Genomic DNA, 17,881 nt, shown 5'->3' on the forward strand with positions numbered 1-17,881 from the left:
TACTTTAGGAATGAGCATTAGGAAATCAACAAGCGCTCATTTGTACTAATGCTAAATTATGTTTAGCTGATCCCTATTTCTCATGTTCCCAAGGAACCAACCACACAGCCAGCCACATATGTCCTTGACCAATTCTAAACAGAGGAAAAATACACTTCTAAACACTGGTGATTCAAAGAATTCAGAGCTCAAAGTAACAGTGAGAAAAGATAATCATGCAGGTGTCAAGCAATGTTTTTGCTATTTAAATCATAAAGATAGTACCCATCTCTTGGCTTATTTAGGGTTACAGTAAATCAGTATAAATACATAATTTTGAAAGCATTCTGGAGATCTAAAATGAACTAGAAGAGGAAGATGGAAAAACAGGAATAAATGTTGTCTGCGTTTTAAAAATACTAAATGCATCAAAACTTCCAGTGATGAATGACTAAACGTAATTTCTTCCTGACACAGGAATGATTCCTGATACCTACCTTTTGACAGAAAAGACTAAACTCTTTCCTCACATTCAATTTATATTTTCTTGAACACTAGTTCTGCACACAGTATTAAAAAGAAATCTTGGTGAAAAGAAAATCTATCACAGTGGCTACACCACTAAAAGAAGATGACGCAGAATAAAAAAAAATAAAATTTACTGTTTATTTCACAAAGAAAATTAAGTGGTCCAACACATCTTCGATCATCATCTGTGTCCTTTCTGACAAGAGAACATACAAAATAATGGCAAGCTAGATCATGAGTCTAGCTCAGGGTCAAGTTTTTCTACTTTAATGACCATCTCTGGAGCTAAAGCAGCAGTGCCAGCTTGCTGGTTCTCTGCTTCCGACTCAGACAATACTTCTTCCTTTATTTTTACAGGCTTATTACTGGCCTCCTCCTCTTCATCCGAAGACTCATCAAGCTCCCATTCATCGTCTATGTCCATTTCAAATACTCTCACATGACGGAGATTCGAGCTTAACTAAAGAAAAGGCCAAATAAAGAACTTTTAAAATGGCTTAACTAATACATTATGTATAAAAAATTAGAAATCAGAAATCTGAAAAAAGTGGTTTTATAGGAAAGTTATTTTCCCATCAATTTACAACAAAATCCCTAACTCAGCTTTCATTTTGTATAAAAGGATCTCCACATACAATTTCAAGATTACTAAAATCTAAAATTGTTATTAATTACTTAGTAAGCTTTCTCAGAACAAGAGAACTAAAGAGCTAAGGCCACTACATGCTCATAATCAATAAAAGCTTGACATCACTAAATGTCTGCACTGAGAGGACTGACAGATCCTGTTGCTTCTGTTACTCTTTGCAACAATTTAATACTTACCACACAGGACACTTTGCGAAAACCATTCCCAGCAACATACTGTGCTTTCATACTTTCCAGTAATCTCCAGTGCTTCTCAAAGTGCATGGTACGGGTGGGAATAGCGCTACGCTGCTCATCTAGCCTAGAGAGGGAAGAAAACCAACCCAGGAGTGAAATGGGGCTGTTCCCCCTGGTTTACTAGGGGTGGTATCAGGGTTTGATTTCTACCAATATTCCCATTTCCAATATAATTCTACCAGCTACTGTATAAAAAAGCTGTGATACTATATTCTATGAAAAAACTGCATTTCCAAATAGGCAGAATACTTTTCTAAGGCAGAAACCTTAGTAAGGTTTTTGATTCACTTTCAAGGTAAGCAAATGGACTCATTTTAAAAATTAGAGATCTGCTTATTTAAATCTCAATCTAAAGCCATCTCTTGGAACTGACCTTGAACCTCTATGTGGCTACTGAGGTCCTAATTCTGAAAGGAAAATACTAAAGGCAAATCTAAAATAATTCTACTACAAACTGGGGTTCATGCTATCCTTGAAAACAGAAGTTCCATTCTCCACACCAAATAATTCCCCACCTTGTTCCAGCAAATAATTCTTGACAGAAGAGCTGTTGAAGCCAGTATTTTTTCAGTAAAAAAATAGGAGCATTTCTGCTCAGCTGACTTTATTTATCTATCATACCTAAAGAACCAGAATGTACAATATACATTAAAAAAACATTTAAATGTTCTATCAGAAAGACAATCTTACTAATGTAAGTTACCTTGTAGAGTAAGACCCAGTGAATTGATATTCTGCAGAATCTTCACTGTTATACACCAAAGACAACGGCAACTGGACCAAGAGTCTATCTCTTCCTTCACGTCCTACGGTGTCTTTAAGAACTACTGTGACAGTTTCATCATCATAAAACTGTGCATCTAAACAACTGTAGGTGCTAGAATTAAAATAAGTTTTGTTATATCAAAGATGTTATCATGACTGAGAAAATACTGTATATATAACATTATACTGGTACCAAGCAGAAAACTGACAATGAAAATATCAAGTGACATTCTATACAGTAACATTTAAAATATATCATTAGTTTACACTGAAGTCACAGTTACCTGCTGTACTGATTACTCACAAATATAACTAGGCCCTGAAAATAGATAATCATGAAAAAAAAAAAACCTGTGAACTTGGTTCACAGCTCCAGAAAACTCTTGACATCAATGGTCAGGCCTTAAGCCTGTGGAGATTCCATGAATGACACCATGTATATACACATGTGTGTGTGTGTGTGTGTATATATACATATATACATATATATAATAAACAGAGTTAACTAGAATGAAAAGTAAAAATAAGATTTACATATGAAAAGACACAACTTCGAAGACATTATCATAAAGAACTTCGTTTATGTAAGGAAAAGAGTAAGAAAAAGGTTGGTTTAGGATTAGTGTCAGTTCTTTCTCTTGCAAAAGCCTCAGGATGACATCAAGTATTCTTACCCTTTGTGCCCTAAGAAAATCCCACCCCAGTGAGAAGGATACCACCTCACACCCCTGCTGGTCATAAGAAGACCTTCAGCCATCTGCCCCCTGGAACCACATTACTTTCTTAGTGGACAAAGAGCTCAGTATTAATTGTAGGAAAGCACACTATAAAAATTCCTGCAGGCCAGTAAGGTTCCTTTCACTGTAAGTCAAATCATCCTCTAAGTATAAAATATATAACCAACCCAGCCCCCTAAGTTGCAAATGACGAAGGCCTTCTAAGAATATCATCACTGTAACTGAGTCTAACCATATTCCTATAATTGTATTTATTCTATATACATCTCACTCAAACAAGATTCAAGATTTACCTTCTTCTCACTTTTTCAGTTGTGGCATATGTGAAGCTCCCAAATTTAATAGCAATTAGTCCATTACTTACAGATCTTCAAGAAAGAAAGGGGGTGGGGGAAGAGACTTTGTAGAACAACTTGGATAGGCAATAATCTATATATGCTTGAAAGAACATGATTGTTAGTACATTTACGTAATCACCAAACCCCAGACCAAAATACTATTACACTCACTCTAGAATACTGATAACTGATTTAAACCCCTGACAGATAAAACTAACATCAAAATTACAACTTAGTTTAAAATCTTATAGTCACCAAAGTAGCAAGATTCCTTATAAAATAAGGATGTTTGGGACAACCAAATTATTTCTCTCGGGCTACATCTTGGTTTCAAAAAATTTCCCTCAGGTTTAGATTTAAAATCATTTAAGATCCTAGTGACATTCTGAATATTATTTATTTTTCAAAACTTTTATTTGCATTCTCAAAAGAAGTCTCTATATGCAAGGCTTCTTGTTTAATGAAAGGCATACTTAACCTGAGGTAAAAATCCTTTCTATAAGGATGCCAAAATATAATTTTGAACTTCCACAAGTTGATGAGATATAATCCTGACTATTCTGTTGTTATATTTTTCCTAACCCTAAAAATATCCTACACGTAACAGCTATATACCAATACAAAATTAAATAATCTAGAATTAAAAGGGATCATATAGCTTCCTAATTTGGCATTACCACCTTAAAAATGTGAAAACAAAGACCAGAACAGTTAAGTTAGCAAGCCTAAAGTCATAAGGCAGCTTAACTAAAACCTGAAATGTACGGAAGGGAAGCGGTATGTTTTATGATTAAAAATAATAAAATCTTATCTCCTTGGTTCAAACTTCAGATTAATACTTACTGGGAAATATCAGTATGTCTCCTTAAGATGCACATTTTATAAAGTGAATCTTCTAAAATAGTAAAAAGAAGATAATGCAGATTTGAGGTTTTATTATTCCACCTAAGGAAAAAAATTAATGTCAAAACATGATTATTTAGCTACCAATGCATAGAACAAAACTGTATTATTCACATGAGATAGGGGAGAGACACTTACAGAAAAGGGAATTTGAACAATCTACGTGTGGAGTCCTCACTAAAACAAAAGAAAAAAAAAAAGTAAGAAAAATTTTAATTGGCTGCTGAATTATACCACCCAAAAAGGTAAATAGAATTACCTTCTAGCATCTGTATATAATGGAATACATATTGCTTGATTCATTGATTTTCCAATCACATCCTAAATAAGATTTAAAAATATAATTAAACATGTACATACACAAAAATAAATACTCACAGAAAGTGACTGATCGTCACTGTTTAAGTCTAGTGCAAAATCATCTATATCACCAACCTTCATGCAAGAAACTTTAATGACAGTCATGACAGTAAGGAAGAGAGAAAGTTCTGAGCTGAAAAGGACCCTGGAGATAAGTGATGGCAGGTTAGAAACCACCTCTTCTAGTCTCATAGCATCAATCATCCATCATTCGGTAGTTAACAGACACATCAGCTCTGTAACTAAGACCTTTTATAATAAGTTTGTTCTGGGCACAAATAAAATACTAAAGGACGTCAACACGTTCAATAACCATGTATTTATTTTTTAATTTATGTAAGAAAGCAACAATAAGAGGAAATATTAGAGTGAACCATATGAAACTGCCATTTTTGTTAGTCAAAAATAGTTGAATATCAGCATTTTGATATGGTTCATCTTAATAACTACGATCATTTACATAAGTGAGCCACATATTGCGGATATTCTTGCTCCTACACAAAAACAAGCGTTTCTTTCAAACTTACTGCTGGCTTTTGCAAGCACTGATCAATAACATTCTCCATCCGCCTTTTCACAAAATGCAATGATTTTCGAGGATAATAAGGAAACAGCAAAGGACTTTCTGGTTTGAAACAAAAACAAAAAATAAAAAGCTGTAACAAACTAGATAACTAGGAGAAACTAATCTACTGCTAGAGCCAGCCCACACAGCTTATCTGACGCTGGAAATTCTCCCTGGCCACTTCATTATGCCTTGGCACGAGCTCACTAGAAATGACCGTGGCCTCCTGCCTTGCACCATCCCCTGCTGCCAGTCCACGGAAAGCCACCACACTCACTGCAAGCTGAGTCCTTGAAGCTTGTTATTCTATATTTTATTTTTCCCACCAAAATCCAACAGTATGCTTCTGCTGGCTATAAGAAGAAAGGGGTGATTTGGGAACCATAAGACATACAATGAAATAAGTTCATTTTTCTCTCTTCTTCACCACCATGGTATAACAACAGCACTTGTTTTGGAAGAGTGTGATAGTGAAAACAAAAACAGGAGACAAGAAACTGGTGCTATGAAAATAAGCTCTTTACTTTAGAAAAGACTACTTTATCAGTAGAAAGTAATATATAATTTGTCATTTAGTGACACCAAGTATGCTAGGTTCTTTTTATACCTATTGTTTCTATTGTTTACAATAGCTGTATATATTAAGCATCATACTCTTTATTTTACTGATTAAAAAAAAAAATGAGGCTTAGGAGGTGTAGGCAATTGCCCAGTGTGAGAATGACTAGGAAGCTAGACCTCTCAATCAAACCCAGGTCCAACTCCCAAGCCCACCCTCTTCCACTGTGCTCTGCAGGACTCCCTCACAGCACCTCATGCCCCAGCTATGCTGGATAAAAGGAGCTTTAATCGTGTTAACATTTTAAGCTCCCAACAGGTGACAGATGCTGTGGTATCAGAGAGATATTTGGTCTTTGTCCCCAGTTCCTGGCCCAGAGCTCCTTAAAACTCTTGGAATTTCCTGAGTGATAAGGATGACAGGAGCATACTCTGTTTTAATGAGGCCCTGAGATAGCTTCAGGATGGGGGCTGGTCTCCATAAAGACCAAGCCTTGGGCTTCCCTGGTGGCGCAGTGGTTGAGAATCTGCCTGCCAATGCAGGGGACACGGGTTCAAGCCCTGGTCTGGGAAGATCCCACATGCCGCGGAGCAACTGGGCCCGTGAGCCACAACTGCTGAGCCTGCGCGTCTGGAGCCTGTGCTCTGCAGCAGGGGAGGCCGCAATGGTGAGAGGCCCGTGCACTGCGATGAAGAGTGGCCCCCACTTGCCGCAACTGGAGAAAGCCCTCGCACAGAAACGAAGACCCAACACAGCCATAGATATAAAAATAAATAAATAAAGGTAGCATCCTTTAAAAAAAAAAAAAAAAAAGACCAAGCCTTGATTAGAAGCTTGGAACTTTCAGCCCCTTCCTCAACCTGCGGGTAGGGGAGAGAAGCTAGCGTGAGTCCCGTCACCAATGGCCCCTAAGCCCTACATAATGAAAACTCCATACAGCCCCTAAACGGCAGAGCAGAGGGCCTCTGGGTCGATGCATGCATTAAGGTGCTGGGAGGGCAGTGCGCCTGGAGAGGGGATGGAAGCTCCACGCGCCTCCCCATACCTTGCCCCGTGCATCTCTTCCACTTGGCTATTCCAGAGTTGTATCCTTTATAATAAACTGGTAGATGTAAGTTAAGTGTTTCTGAGTTTCGTGAGCCATTTTAGCAAATTATTAAAACTGAAGTATGGGAACCCCCAACTTTGTAGCCAAGTGGAACAGAAATGTGGGTAACCTGGGGACCCAGTACTTGTGACTGAACTCTGAAGTGGGGGCAGTCTTGTGGGACTAAGCCCTAACCCTGTGGGGTCTGGTGGTAACTCTGCAGAGTTAGTGTCAGAATCGAACTGTAGGACAACCAGTTGGTGTCAGAATTGGTCTCAGGAGGGAAAAAAGCCTCTCATTTTGGTGTCACAAGTGTCTTGAGTAAAAACACGTCGGATGCATACTGCCTGCTTATATGCTACGTGCCAGGCACTATCCTAAGTGCTTCATCTAGATTAATTTGTTTAATCTTCCCAACAGCTTTTTGAGGGAGGCGCTCTGATCATCCTCACTTTACAGAAGAGAAAACTGGGGCACAAAGAGGTCAGGCAACGTGCCCTCAGCTACACACCAGGGAGTGGCAGCCCAGCTTCCAGCACACCGACCTTTACCCACGTAACAACACCGACTCTCTCACATCCCCTGGGAAGCTACGTGTGCTAAGCATTTAGCACTTGATTTTTGCAAAGTGCTAGGAAGAAGTTTCATTAAAGGTTTCTTAATAGCTCCATAATGACAGTCGGTATTACTTCATACTAGACTAAGAAACTGGGAGATTAATGAGCTTGTCCAAAGTCACATACTAGCAAACTCTTAAGCGTTTAAGAGATGGAGTTAATCTGAAGTTAAACATAAGAACTGTAACTAAGATTATGCCTTTCTATTCAGCCATAGAAGATGTGGGGAGAAAAAAGGGTAGAACCTGTTTTTAGCCCGAAGTCCCCAGGATGGATATTAGCCCAACAGTGAGAGGGTCCAGGTGCCACCCCTGCTGGTACACTGCCATCAGCCCTCCCCAGGCATCCTTCCTTACTCCTTGGACATCCTGATTAAATATGGTAAATGAGCTGAGTCAGCTGTACTTTTATTTCTCCTCCATTCAATAGCTAACTTACATCAATATATCTCTCTCAATTGATCTTAAGACTCTCAAGCAATGTAAAATACATCCTGCTCTGAAAAAGAATTTGGGCTTGTAGGGTTAAATCAAGCAGTAAGCAAAGTTCTGGGCCTGAGATTTCTCTGCCTCCCCCCACTCACTCACTCATTCAGATACACAGCAACCACACAGAGCAGAGGTCACTACTGAGTCCAGTTAAAAACTCAGGCTCTCAAGTTAGCAGAATCCTAGCTCTATCGCTTACCACCTTGTATCATCTTGGGGCCTTCTCTAACCTTCAGTTTCCTCACTAGTAGAATGAAGATAACAAGTACCTACCTCATAGGTTCTTGTGAAGATTTAAGGAGGTAATACATGTATGTGGCTATTACCCCGAGGATCTAAGAAATAGCTAAACTGTGGTCAGATTATTCTTTGAGAAAGCAAAGAAACAGATGCTTTAAAAATCTTTTCATCTAAAATGGAGACGTTTCGACATATTTAATGGTTGCTATTTTGTGTTGCATTCCCAGTAATGTTGGCTAAATAAAGTTTTACCAAATCAACATCCTAGAGAATGAAAGGCATAACAAGTAAATTAAAAAAAAAAAAAATACAACCACAGAAGAATACAGTGATGCATCATTATAGGAGTTAAAAGCATTATATGCTCTTAAAAGCTACTGGCAAAATAGACTTCTCTAACTAACAGGCTCTACAGTTTTCTTCCCAATACCCTAATTTTTATACATATTTTTTGTAACAGACAATACTTAAGCAATCTTACTACATCACAGTTAATATCAGAGTGTTTCTGAACATGGTAATGTCATACACTGTTATTATTTTACTGTTTCTCTAATCAAATAAAATGGACACAAAAGATAAATCTACAGAACTTAGATAAGTATTCAGCAAGTACACTTGCTGATGTACTGGTCTCAAATAAATATAAACATGGCCAAAATCCATGTTGGTTCATGAAATACCTTTAAGGTGGCTGCTGTTTTGAAGAAAGTCATACCACTGGTTCCCTTCTGTGTTAGGGGGTGACACAAGGTCATCATCTTCGTCTTTCAAGTACTAGAAGTACAGAATTAGAAATTTAAGTTTTGTAAACCAAAGCATTAGGCTCCGAAATTGTTTATATTTAACACTATTCTACTTATTTTGTTTTACTGCCAAGTCCTCTGAAAGTGCATTATTCTGTGAGATGACCAAAATTTGCTAAATGCCAAGCAACAGAACTGCAAACATTAGAATGCTGTAGATTTAGAGACTATAAATTGAGTTTAAATTTCATGCTCTATTTTCAGGAAGCACATTTTAAACTTATATATGTCAGTTTATAAATTAATTTGAAAAGTATCAACTGTCAGTCTAATCTATGGCAGCAGTTCTCAAAGCGTGATCCATGCAACTCTGAGAGTCTTCAAGACGCTTTCAGAGACGCATGAGGTCATTACTATTTTTATAATAGTATCAAGATATTATTTGCCCTTTTCACTGTAATGACAGTGAAATGCTCTGTCAAAAATGCCAATGAGAGTCAAAAGCACAGGTGGAGAAAACTGCTGGCACTGTCACCAAGAATCAAAGTACCGGCCCCAAACCATACTAGCAGTCACTATATTCCTTTTTGCCACATACAGTTTCACTAATCTCTAATGAGGCTATTAAAATGATTAATTTCATTAAATCTCAACAAAATCTTTTTAATATTCTGAGTGACTGAATTGGGAAGTATGAATAAAGCACTTTTGCTGCATACCAAAATTATGACAGTTATCATGAGGGAAAGCATTTATGAAAATGTAGTTGTGAGTCAGGCCAGGCACTTCTTTGTTATTAATGGAATTCCATTTTCACTCAAAAGAACGACTGGCAGACAAACTATGATTATTCATTCTTGGGTATTTGGCAGATATGTTCTTGAAAATAAAGAAAGGGATCCTGTCACTTTAAGCAAAACAACTGACAGTATTTATTACCAATGATAAAATTTAAACATTCAAGCAAAACTTAAAATTTTGGAAAAACCTGTATCTGCCACTATGTGTTTGACAACCTCACAGTAGTTAAACATTGTCTAATGAGATTGGTAATGACATTAACAAAATCTGACTTTTGGATACTGTATGAAGAAAGGCGTCAGCATATGGAAGATTGCTGTAATTCAGCGAATCAGTATTTTCCAAATGACCAATACATGATATGGCAAAATCACATGCACAGTGTAAAAGATCCATCCAAAGTGCAAGGTAGATGAATGAATTTTAATGAATCAGAATATGAAAAGTCCACTGATGCAATTTAGATTCCATACTGAAACTAACCTAAGATACTACCACTTGTCAGGATCTGGTGTAGTATCAAAGAATATTCACAGTTATCTAAAAAGCTATTAAAATACTTTACCCTTTCCAACTACACACCTGTGTGAAACCAGGCTTTCTTAACCAAAACAACACATCACAATAGATCGAATGCAGAAGCAGATATGAGAATATAGCTGTCTTGTCTTAAGCCAGACATTAAGGAGATTTGCAAACATATAAAACAATGCCATTCTTCACTTAATTTTGTTTTGTGAAGTATAGTTACTTTTCGTTAAAAATATTTATATTAACATGTAATGGAAAGTGGGTTTGTTCTTTTTAAATGAATTAAGAGATAAATAATTCTTTATTCTGTTTAATTTCTAATACCCAATAATATCTACTACTGATAGATACAGTGCACATAAAAGCTCTCTGGAGTCTTCAATAATTTTAAGAATGTAAAAGGGTTCTGAGACGAAAAAGTTTAAAGCTACCCTTTGGTGATTTTACTAAAAGGAAAGGGTTACTATATAATTTGGCATTATAGTACTTTCAAAAAGTTTTGTATAATAAAGACTAACACTGCTAAAGTTTTAAAAATAAAAAAATTAGTAACTAGATTCAATCCAGAGCCCATACCTGACCAACTTTTTCAACGTTAAAATATTTTCCTTTTCGATTATAAAGATCTGGAGCCTAGAAAGAATAAATATAGTTTAAGTCTTAAGTCAACTCACTAAAGAAAAAAAAATCTTATATATTTAAACCAAAAACTCTATTGTTTAAGAAAGCTGTTGGTGGCAGTTACTCTTTTATATATAGTAACACACACATACAAACAAAAGTTCAATTTATATGCTTTATATTTAATAAATAAGTACTGCCATTAATTAGCTCAATAGTTTAAAAAGCATACATAATTGCTTAGAACTTCAATTAAATTGGATTAAATTTGATTACTTCTTACCATTATCCCGGTTTATTGTGATTATTTTTTAAAAAGCACTATAGAAATACCAATTTCCTACCTCATTGAAATGTTCAGTAAGAAATTCAGCAACAAATGTGATGTCTTTTTGAGTCATCTATCAAAACCAAAAGGAACAAAAAGAAAACAAATTTAGATAAGAGAAAGCTTGCCAATTAAATTCTATGTAATAATAAATGTGACTTTTTTACTATCTACTAAAAGTTATGGGACAAATAAGCAAAGTTCCTTCAAAGAAAATGTCAACAGAAATTCAGGAGATTATGCAACTCTGAAAATATGAAATCCTAGGGCTCTGAGAAGCACGTAATTAAATATTTTAAACACATTTTCCAATCAGCGACGCCAATAGCTACAGAACTCTTTATGGCCTAAGGCTGTTTATTATTTTATGCCTTATGCTAAGACTACGTGTGTAGAGTCCCTCCTTTGGGAGTGAGGGACTGTCCGTCCAGATAAATAACCTCAATGTGAGTTAAGGGCTGCAACCCAAGAGCGCTTCAGTGTTGGCCCTCTGCTTCTTTCAATGACCCTGCCTTCTCCCTATCCCGGTTCTTCAGCCCTCAAAAAATTACACATTGAGGGCTCTCCCAACAACTAACATATTATATTTCCCCAAATAAAGCTAAGAGTGATGTCAGAGAAACAGCTAAGGTGAACGTCTCTGGTTTGCAAGGCCAGTCATCCACAGCACAAAAGATCTACTTCGTAGAAAAGCTGTGATCTTTTACTCATCTGGGCCACCAAGGCTAATCTTAATGCTCTCCATTTTTTCAGACTCAAAATTACCTAATCTATCTGAATCAGACAGTTTGGGCAGGGGTGAGGATGAGCGAGCTACAGGAACCAAGTGGGAATTTTGCCTTATTCTGTAAGATTTTTCTAGAAGAAGGTTCCTACTTGTCACAATTGCTTAGAGTCAGAAAGAAACTGGTGTTTGCCAGACCTCAACATAGGTACTAATACCTAAGTACTAGCTTTCCAAGGAAAATAAAAATGCATTTAACATTTTAGGAAGTTAAAGTAAGTAATCCAAACACCCTATGTTATATAGATTACAAAATCTTATACAAACATGAAAACAATAAACTTAGACAGCCATAATAAAGGTATTCTGTGAGATAAAAAAAATATCAAACACACAAATTTTAAAAAAAAGGCTTACTAGGATCTGTCTTGTGTCTACAACCTAACATCTTGTTAAGTAATAACTGCATAAGACTACCAAGATGACCAGCAAAGCTGAGCTCAACCAGGGCAATATTAACATACTAGGAGTGGGGCGGAGTCAAGATGGCAGACTAGGAGGACGTAGAATTTCTGTCTCTGCACAAGTAGGGCACCTACCAGGCACAGTGGGGGACCATGGACACCTAAGGGGACGGGAGAAACCCCCAGCAACCAGGTAGGATGTGGGGTGTGGGGGGAGTGAGGGGCAGGAGAAGTGGAGGCGGGATGGCACTGGCGCCCCTGAGGGGCGGCTGGGGGAGGGGAAGGGATCCTATGCCCGAAGGGGGAAATTGTGGGACCACTGAGAGGACAGAGGATCAAAAGGGAGCATGGCCAGTTTTCCCCTGCCCACTTGGGCACCCGGGAGCCTGCTGAGATCCCAGGCCTGATCCTCTGCCCACCGAGGCCCCCTCCAGCCGTGGGTCCTGAGGGAGCAGGAGGGAGGGGAGGGGGAGCAAAAGTAAAGGCCAGACCTATGGGAACGGCATCCCTGAGGAGTTCCTACAGCCAGAGGGACCCACCCATCGTTAGGGGTCCAGTGGGGATGGGGGAGACCGTTGGTAGGAGGGCGTGGAGGAATGGAAGGGAATGTGGCCAGTGCTTTCCCTGTCCACTTAGGCACCGGGGAGCCTGTTGGGCTCCCAGGCCTAATCCTCTGCCCTCAGAGCCTCCCTCCTGCCATGCAGAACACAAGCCCCGCCCCTACACCCCCACCCAGGGCCCCGCCTCTACACCCGGAGACCCCCTCTGAGAACCCCTCCAACTGCGCTGGGCCTAAACCCCACCCACACACCCCCACCCAGGGCCCCACCTCCAAACTCTGGAGCTCCACAGTCAGAAGGCCCTCCTTTGCAGATGCTGCCTCTCCCCTTCCCGGCGCAGATCCTAAGCAGAGGCCCCGCCCCACGCTCAAACGCCACCCCCACCCCACCTAGGCTCCGCCCCACCTTAAACCCCACTCCTGCCTAAGTTCCATCCCTGCCTAAACTCTGCCCCCCATAGCCAAAGCTTTTTTTTTTTCTTCTTTTTTCCTCTTTTAGACTGGGGTTCTGTTTTACCTTGTCGATTCATTTATATTTTATTTTTTTCTAATAAATCTTTTACTTTTCTAATTTTATTTTATTCTTTATACTTTGTTATTGTTCTGCTCCTTTTGGCTTGTTCCCTCCCCCCCCCTTTTTTTCTGTTGTGGTTTTATTTTACCTTGTTGCAGTTGTTTCAATTATACTTTTATTTTTCCTAATATACTTTTTAGCTTTCTAATTTTATTTTGCTTTTTATTCCTTGTTATTATATTGCTCCTTGTTTTATTTTTGTTTTTTTTGTCACGCCACACGGCTTGCGGGATCTTGGTTCCCAGGCCAGAGGTCGGGCCCGAGCTCCAAGTCCAAACCGCTGGACTAACAGAACCTCAGACCCCAGGGAATATTAATCGGAATGAGGTCTCCCAGAAGTCCTCATCTCAGCACCAAGAGCTGGCTCTATCCAACTGCCTGCAAACTCTAGTGCTGGAGGCCTCAGGCCAAACATCCAGTAAGACAGGAATACAGCCCCACCCATGAAAAAAAACAAACAAAAAAGAAACGACAAAAAAATATGTTACAGATGAAGGAGCAAGGTAAAAACCTACAAGACCAAACAAATGAAGATGAAATAGGCAACCTACCTGAAAAAGAATTCAGACCAATGATAGTAAAGCTAATCCAAAATCTCAGAAACAGAATGGAAAAAATACAACATTCAACAAGGATCTAGAAGAACTAAATAGCAAACAAACAGTGATGAACAACACAATAACTGAAATTAAAAATAGCAGAATAACTGAGGCAGAAGAACGGACACATGAGCTGGAAGATAAAATGGTGGAAATAACTGCCAGGGAGCAGAATAAAGAAAAAAGAATGAAAAGAATTGAGGACAGCCTCAGAGACCTCTGGGACAACATTAAACACACCAACATTTGAATTATAGGGGTCCCAGAAGAAGAAGAGAAAAAAAAGGGTCTGAGAAAATATTTGAAAAGATTATAGTCAAAAACTTCCCTAACGTGGGAAAGGAAATAGTCAATCAAGTCCAGGAAGTGCAGAGAGTCCCATACAGGATAAACCCAAAGAGAAACATGCCGAGACACATGTTAATCAAACTATCAAAAATTAAATACAAAGAAAAAATATTAAAAGCAGCAAGGGAAAAGCAACAGATAACATACAAGGGAATCCCCACAAGGTTAATAGCTGATTTTTCAGCAGAAACTCTGCAAGCCCGAAGGGAGTGGCAGGGCATATTTAAAGTGATGAAAAGGAAAAAACCTACAAACAAGATTACTCTACCCAGCAACGATCTCATTCAGATTCGATGGAGAAATCAAAAGCTTTACCAACAAGCAAAAGCTATGAGAACTCATCACCACCAAACCAGCTTTACAACAAATGCTAAAGGAACTTCTCTAAGCGGGAAACACAAGAGAAAAAAAAACCTACAAAAAAATCCTCAAATCAATTAAGAAAATGGTAATAGGAACATACATATCGATAATCACCTTGAATCTAAATGGATTAAATGCTCCAACCAAAAGACACAGACTGACTGAATGGATACAAAAACAAGACTCTTATATATGCTGTCTACAAGAGACCCACTTCAGACCTAGGGACACATACAGACTGAAAGTGAGGGGATGGAAAATGGTATTCCATGCAAATGGAAATCATAAGAAAGGTGGAGCAGCAATACTCATATCAGATAAAATAGACTTTAAAATAAAGACTGTTACAAGAGATAAGGAATGACACTACATAATGATCAGGGGATCAATCCAAGAAGAAAACATAACAATTATAAATATTTCTGCACCCAACACAGGAGCACCTCAACACATAAGGCAAATGCTAACAGCCATAAAAGCAGAAATCGACAGTAACACAATAATAGTGGGGGACTTTAACACCCCACTTACACCAATAGACAGATCACCCAGACAGAAAATAAATAAGGAAACACAAGCTTTAAATGAAACAAGAGACCAGATAGACTTAATTGATATTTTTAGGACATTCCACCAGAAAGCAGAAGAATACACTTTCTTCTCAAGTGCACACAGAACGTTCTCCAGAATAGATCACATTTTGGGTCACAAATCAAACCTTGGAAAATTTAAGAAAACTGAAATCATATCAAGCATCTTTTCCAACCACACACTATGAGATTAGAAATGAATTACAGGAAAAAAACAGTAAAAAACACAAATACTTGGAGGCTAAACAGTGTGCTGCTAAATAACCAAGAGATCACTGAACAAACCAAAGAAGAGATCAAAAAATACCTAGAAACAAATGACAATGAAAACACAACGACCCAGAAACTAGGGGATGCAGCAAAAGCAGTTCTAAAAGGGGGAAGTTCATAGCTATTCAAGCTCACCTCAAGAAACATCTCAAATAAACAATCTAACCTTACACCTAAAGCAACTACAAAAAGAACAAACAAAACCCAAAATTAGTAGAAGGAAAGAAATCATAAATCAGAGCAGATATAAATGAAATAGAAACAAAAAAAAACAATAGCAAAGATCAAGAAAACTAAAAGAACATTCTTTGAGAAGATAAACAAAATTGATAAACCTTTAGCCAGACTCATCAAGAAAAAAAGGGAGAGGACGCAAATCAATAAAATTAGAAATGAAAAAGGAGAGATTACAACTGACACAGCAGAAATACAAAAGATCATTAAGAGACTACTACAAGCAACTATATGCCAATAAAATAGACAACCTGAAAGAAATGGACAAATTCTTGGAAAAGTACAACCTTCCAAGATTGAACCAGGAAGAATTAGAAGATATGAAGAGACCAATCACAGGTAATGAAATTGAAACTGTAACTGAAAATCTTCCAACCAACAAAAGTCCAGGACCAGATGGCTTCACAGGTGAATTCTATCAAACATTTAGAGAAGAGTTAACACCTATCCTTCTCAAACTCTTCCAAAAAATTGCAGAGGGAGGAACACTCCCAAACTCGCTATGAGGCCACCATCACCCTGATACCAAAACCAGACAAGGATATCACAAAAATAGAAAATTATAGACCAATATCACTGATGAACATAGACGCAAAAATCCTGAACAAAATACTAGCAAACAGAATCCAACAACACATTAAAAGGATCATACACCATGATCAAGTGGGATTTATCCAAGGGATGCAAGGATTCTTCAATATACACAAATCAATCAATGTGATACACCACATTAACAAATTAAGGAATAAAAACCATATGATCATCTCAATAGATGCAGAAAAAGCTTTCTACAAAATTCAACACCTATTTATGATAAAAACTCTCCAGAAAATGGGCATAGAGGGAACCTACCTCAACATAATACAGGCCATATATGACAACCCACAGCAAGCATCATACTCAATGGTGAAAAACTGAAAGCATTTCCACTAGGATCAGGAACAAGACAAGGATGTCCACTCTTGCTACTCTTATTCAACGTAGTTTTGGAAGTCCTAGCCACAGCAATCAGAGAAGAGAAAGAAATAAGAGGGGGACTTCCCTGGGTGGCACAGTGGTTAAGAATCCGCTTGCCAATGCAGGGGACACGGGTTCAATCCCTGGTCCGGGAAGATCCCACATGCCATGGAGCAGCTAAGCCCATGTGCTGCAACTACTGAGCTTGCGCTCTGGAGCCCACGAGCCACAATTACTGAGCCCACGTGCCACAACTACTGAAGCCCGTGCACCTAGAGCCCGTGCTCGGCAGCAAGAGAAGCCACTGCAATGAGAAGCCCACGCACCGCAACGAAGAGGAGCCCCTGCTCCCCGCAACTAAAGAAAGCCCGCATGCAGCAATGAAGACCCAACACAGCCAAAAATAAATAAATAAATAAATTTATACCAAAAAAAAAAAGGGAATAAATAAGAGGAATACAAACTGGAAAAGAAGAAGTAAAACTGTCATTATTTGCCAATGACATGACACTATACATAGAAAATCCTAAAGATGCCACCAGAAAACTACTAGAACTAATCAATGAATTTGGTAAGGTTGCAGGATACAAAATTAATGCACAGAAATCTCTGGCATTCCTATATACTAACAATGAAAAATCAGAAAGAGAAATTAAGGAAACACTCCCATTTACCATCACAACACAAAGAATAAAATACCTAGGAATAAACCTACCTAAGAAAGCAAAAGCCCTGTACTCAGAAAACTATAAAACACTGTTGAAAGAAATCAAAGATAACATAAACAGATGGAGCGATATACCATGCTCCTGGATTGGAAGAATCAATATTGTGAAAATGACTATACTACCCAAAGCAATCTACAGGTTCAGTGCAATCCCTATCAAATTACCAATGGCATTTTTCACAGAACTAGAACAAGAAATTTTACAATTTATATGGAAACAAAAAAGACCCCAAACAGCCAAAGCAATCTTGAGAAAGAAAAACAGAGTTGGAGGAATCAGGCTACCTGACTTCAGACTATACTACAAAGCTACAGTAAGCAAGACAGTATGGTACTGGCATAAAAACAGAAATACAGACGAACGGAACAAGATAGAAAGCCCAGAGATAAACCC

General features: G+C 38.2%; 1 protein-coding gene across 2 annotated transcripts in view; it reads right to left on the minus strand.

The window, feature by feature from the left end:
- Positions 1-623: 623 nt before the first annotated feature.
- Positions 624-17,881, minus strand: part of ANAPC4 (anaphase promoting complex subunit 4) — a 42,075-nt gene continuing 24,817 nt past the window's right edge. For both annotated transcript variants that reach the window (XM_036853534.1, XM_036853535.1), the window contains 11 exons: positions 11,095-11,151; positions 10,706-10,762; positions 8,735-8,828; positions 5,023-5,120; positions 4,395-4,456; positions 4,274-4,312; positions 4,076-4,177; positions 3,188-3,262; positions 2,096-2,269; positions 1,333-1,456; positions 624-967 (listed from right to left, as the gene is read on the minus strand). In XM_036853534.1, coding sequence (XP_036709429.1) covers positions 740-967; positions 1,333-1,456; positions 2,096-2,269; positions 3,188-3,262; positions 4,076-4,177; positions 4,274-4,312; positions 4,395-4,456; positions 5,023-5,120; positions 8,735-8,828; positions 10,706-10,762; positions 11,095-11,151 — 1,110 coding nt within the window. In that variant the 3' untranslated portion in view covers positions 624-739. The remainder of the gene's footprint in view (positions 968-1,332; positions 1,457-2,095; positions 2,270-3,187; positions 3,263-4,075; positions 4,178-4,273; positions 4,313-4,394; positions 4,457-5,022; positions 5,121-8,734; positions 8,829-10,705; positions 10,763-11,094; positions 11,152-17,881) is intronic.

Source organism: Balaenoptera musculus, chromosome 5, assembly GCF_009873245.2.
Source record: "Balaenoptera musculus isolate JJ_BM4_2016_0621 chromosome 5, mBalMus1.pri.v3, whole genome shotgun sequence".
In the NCBI taxonomy this organism is placed as follows: Eukaryota; Metazoa; Chordata; class Mammalia; order Artiodactyla; family Balaenopteridae; genus Balaenoptera; species Balaenoptera musculus.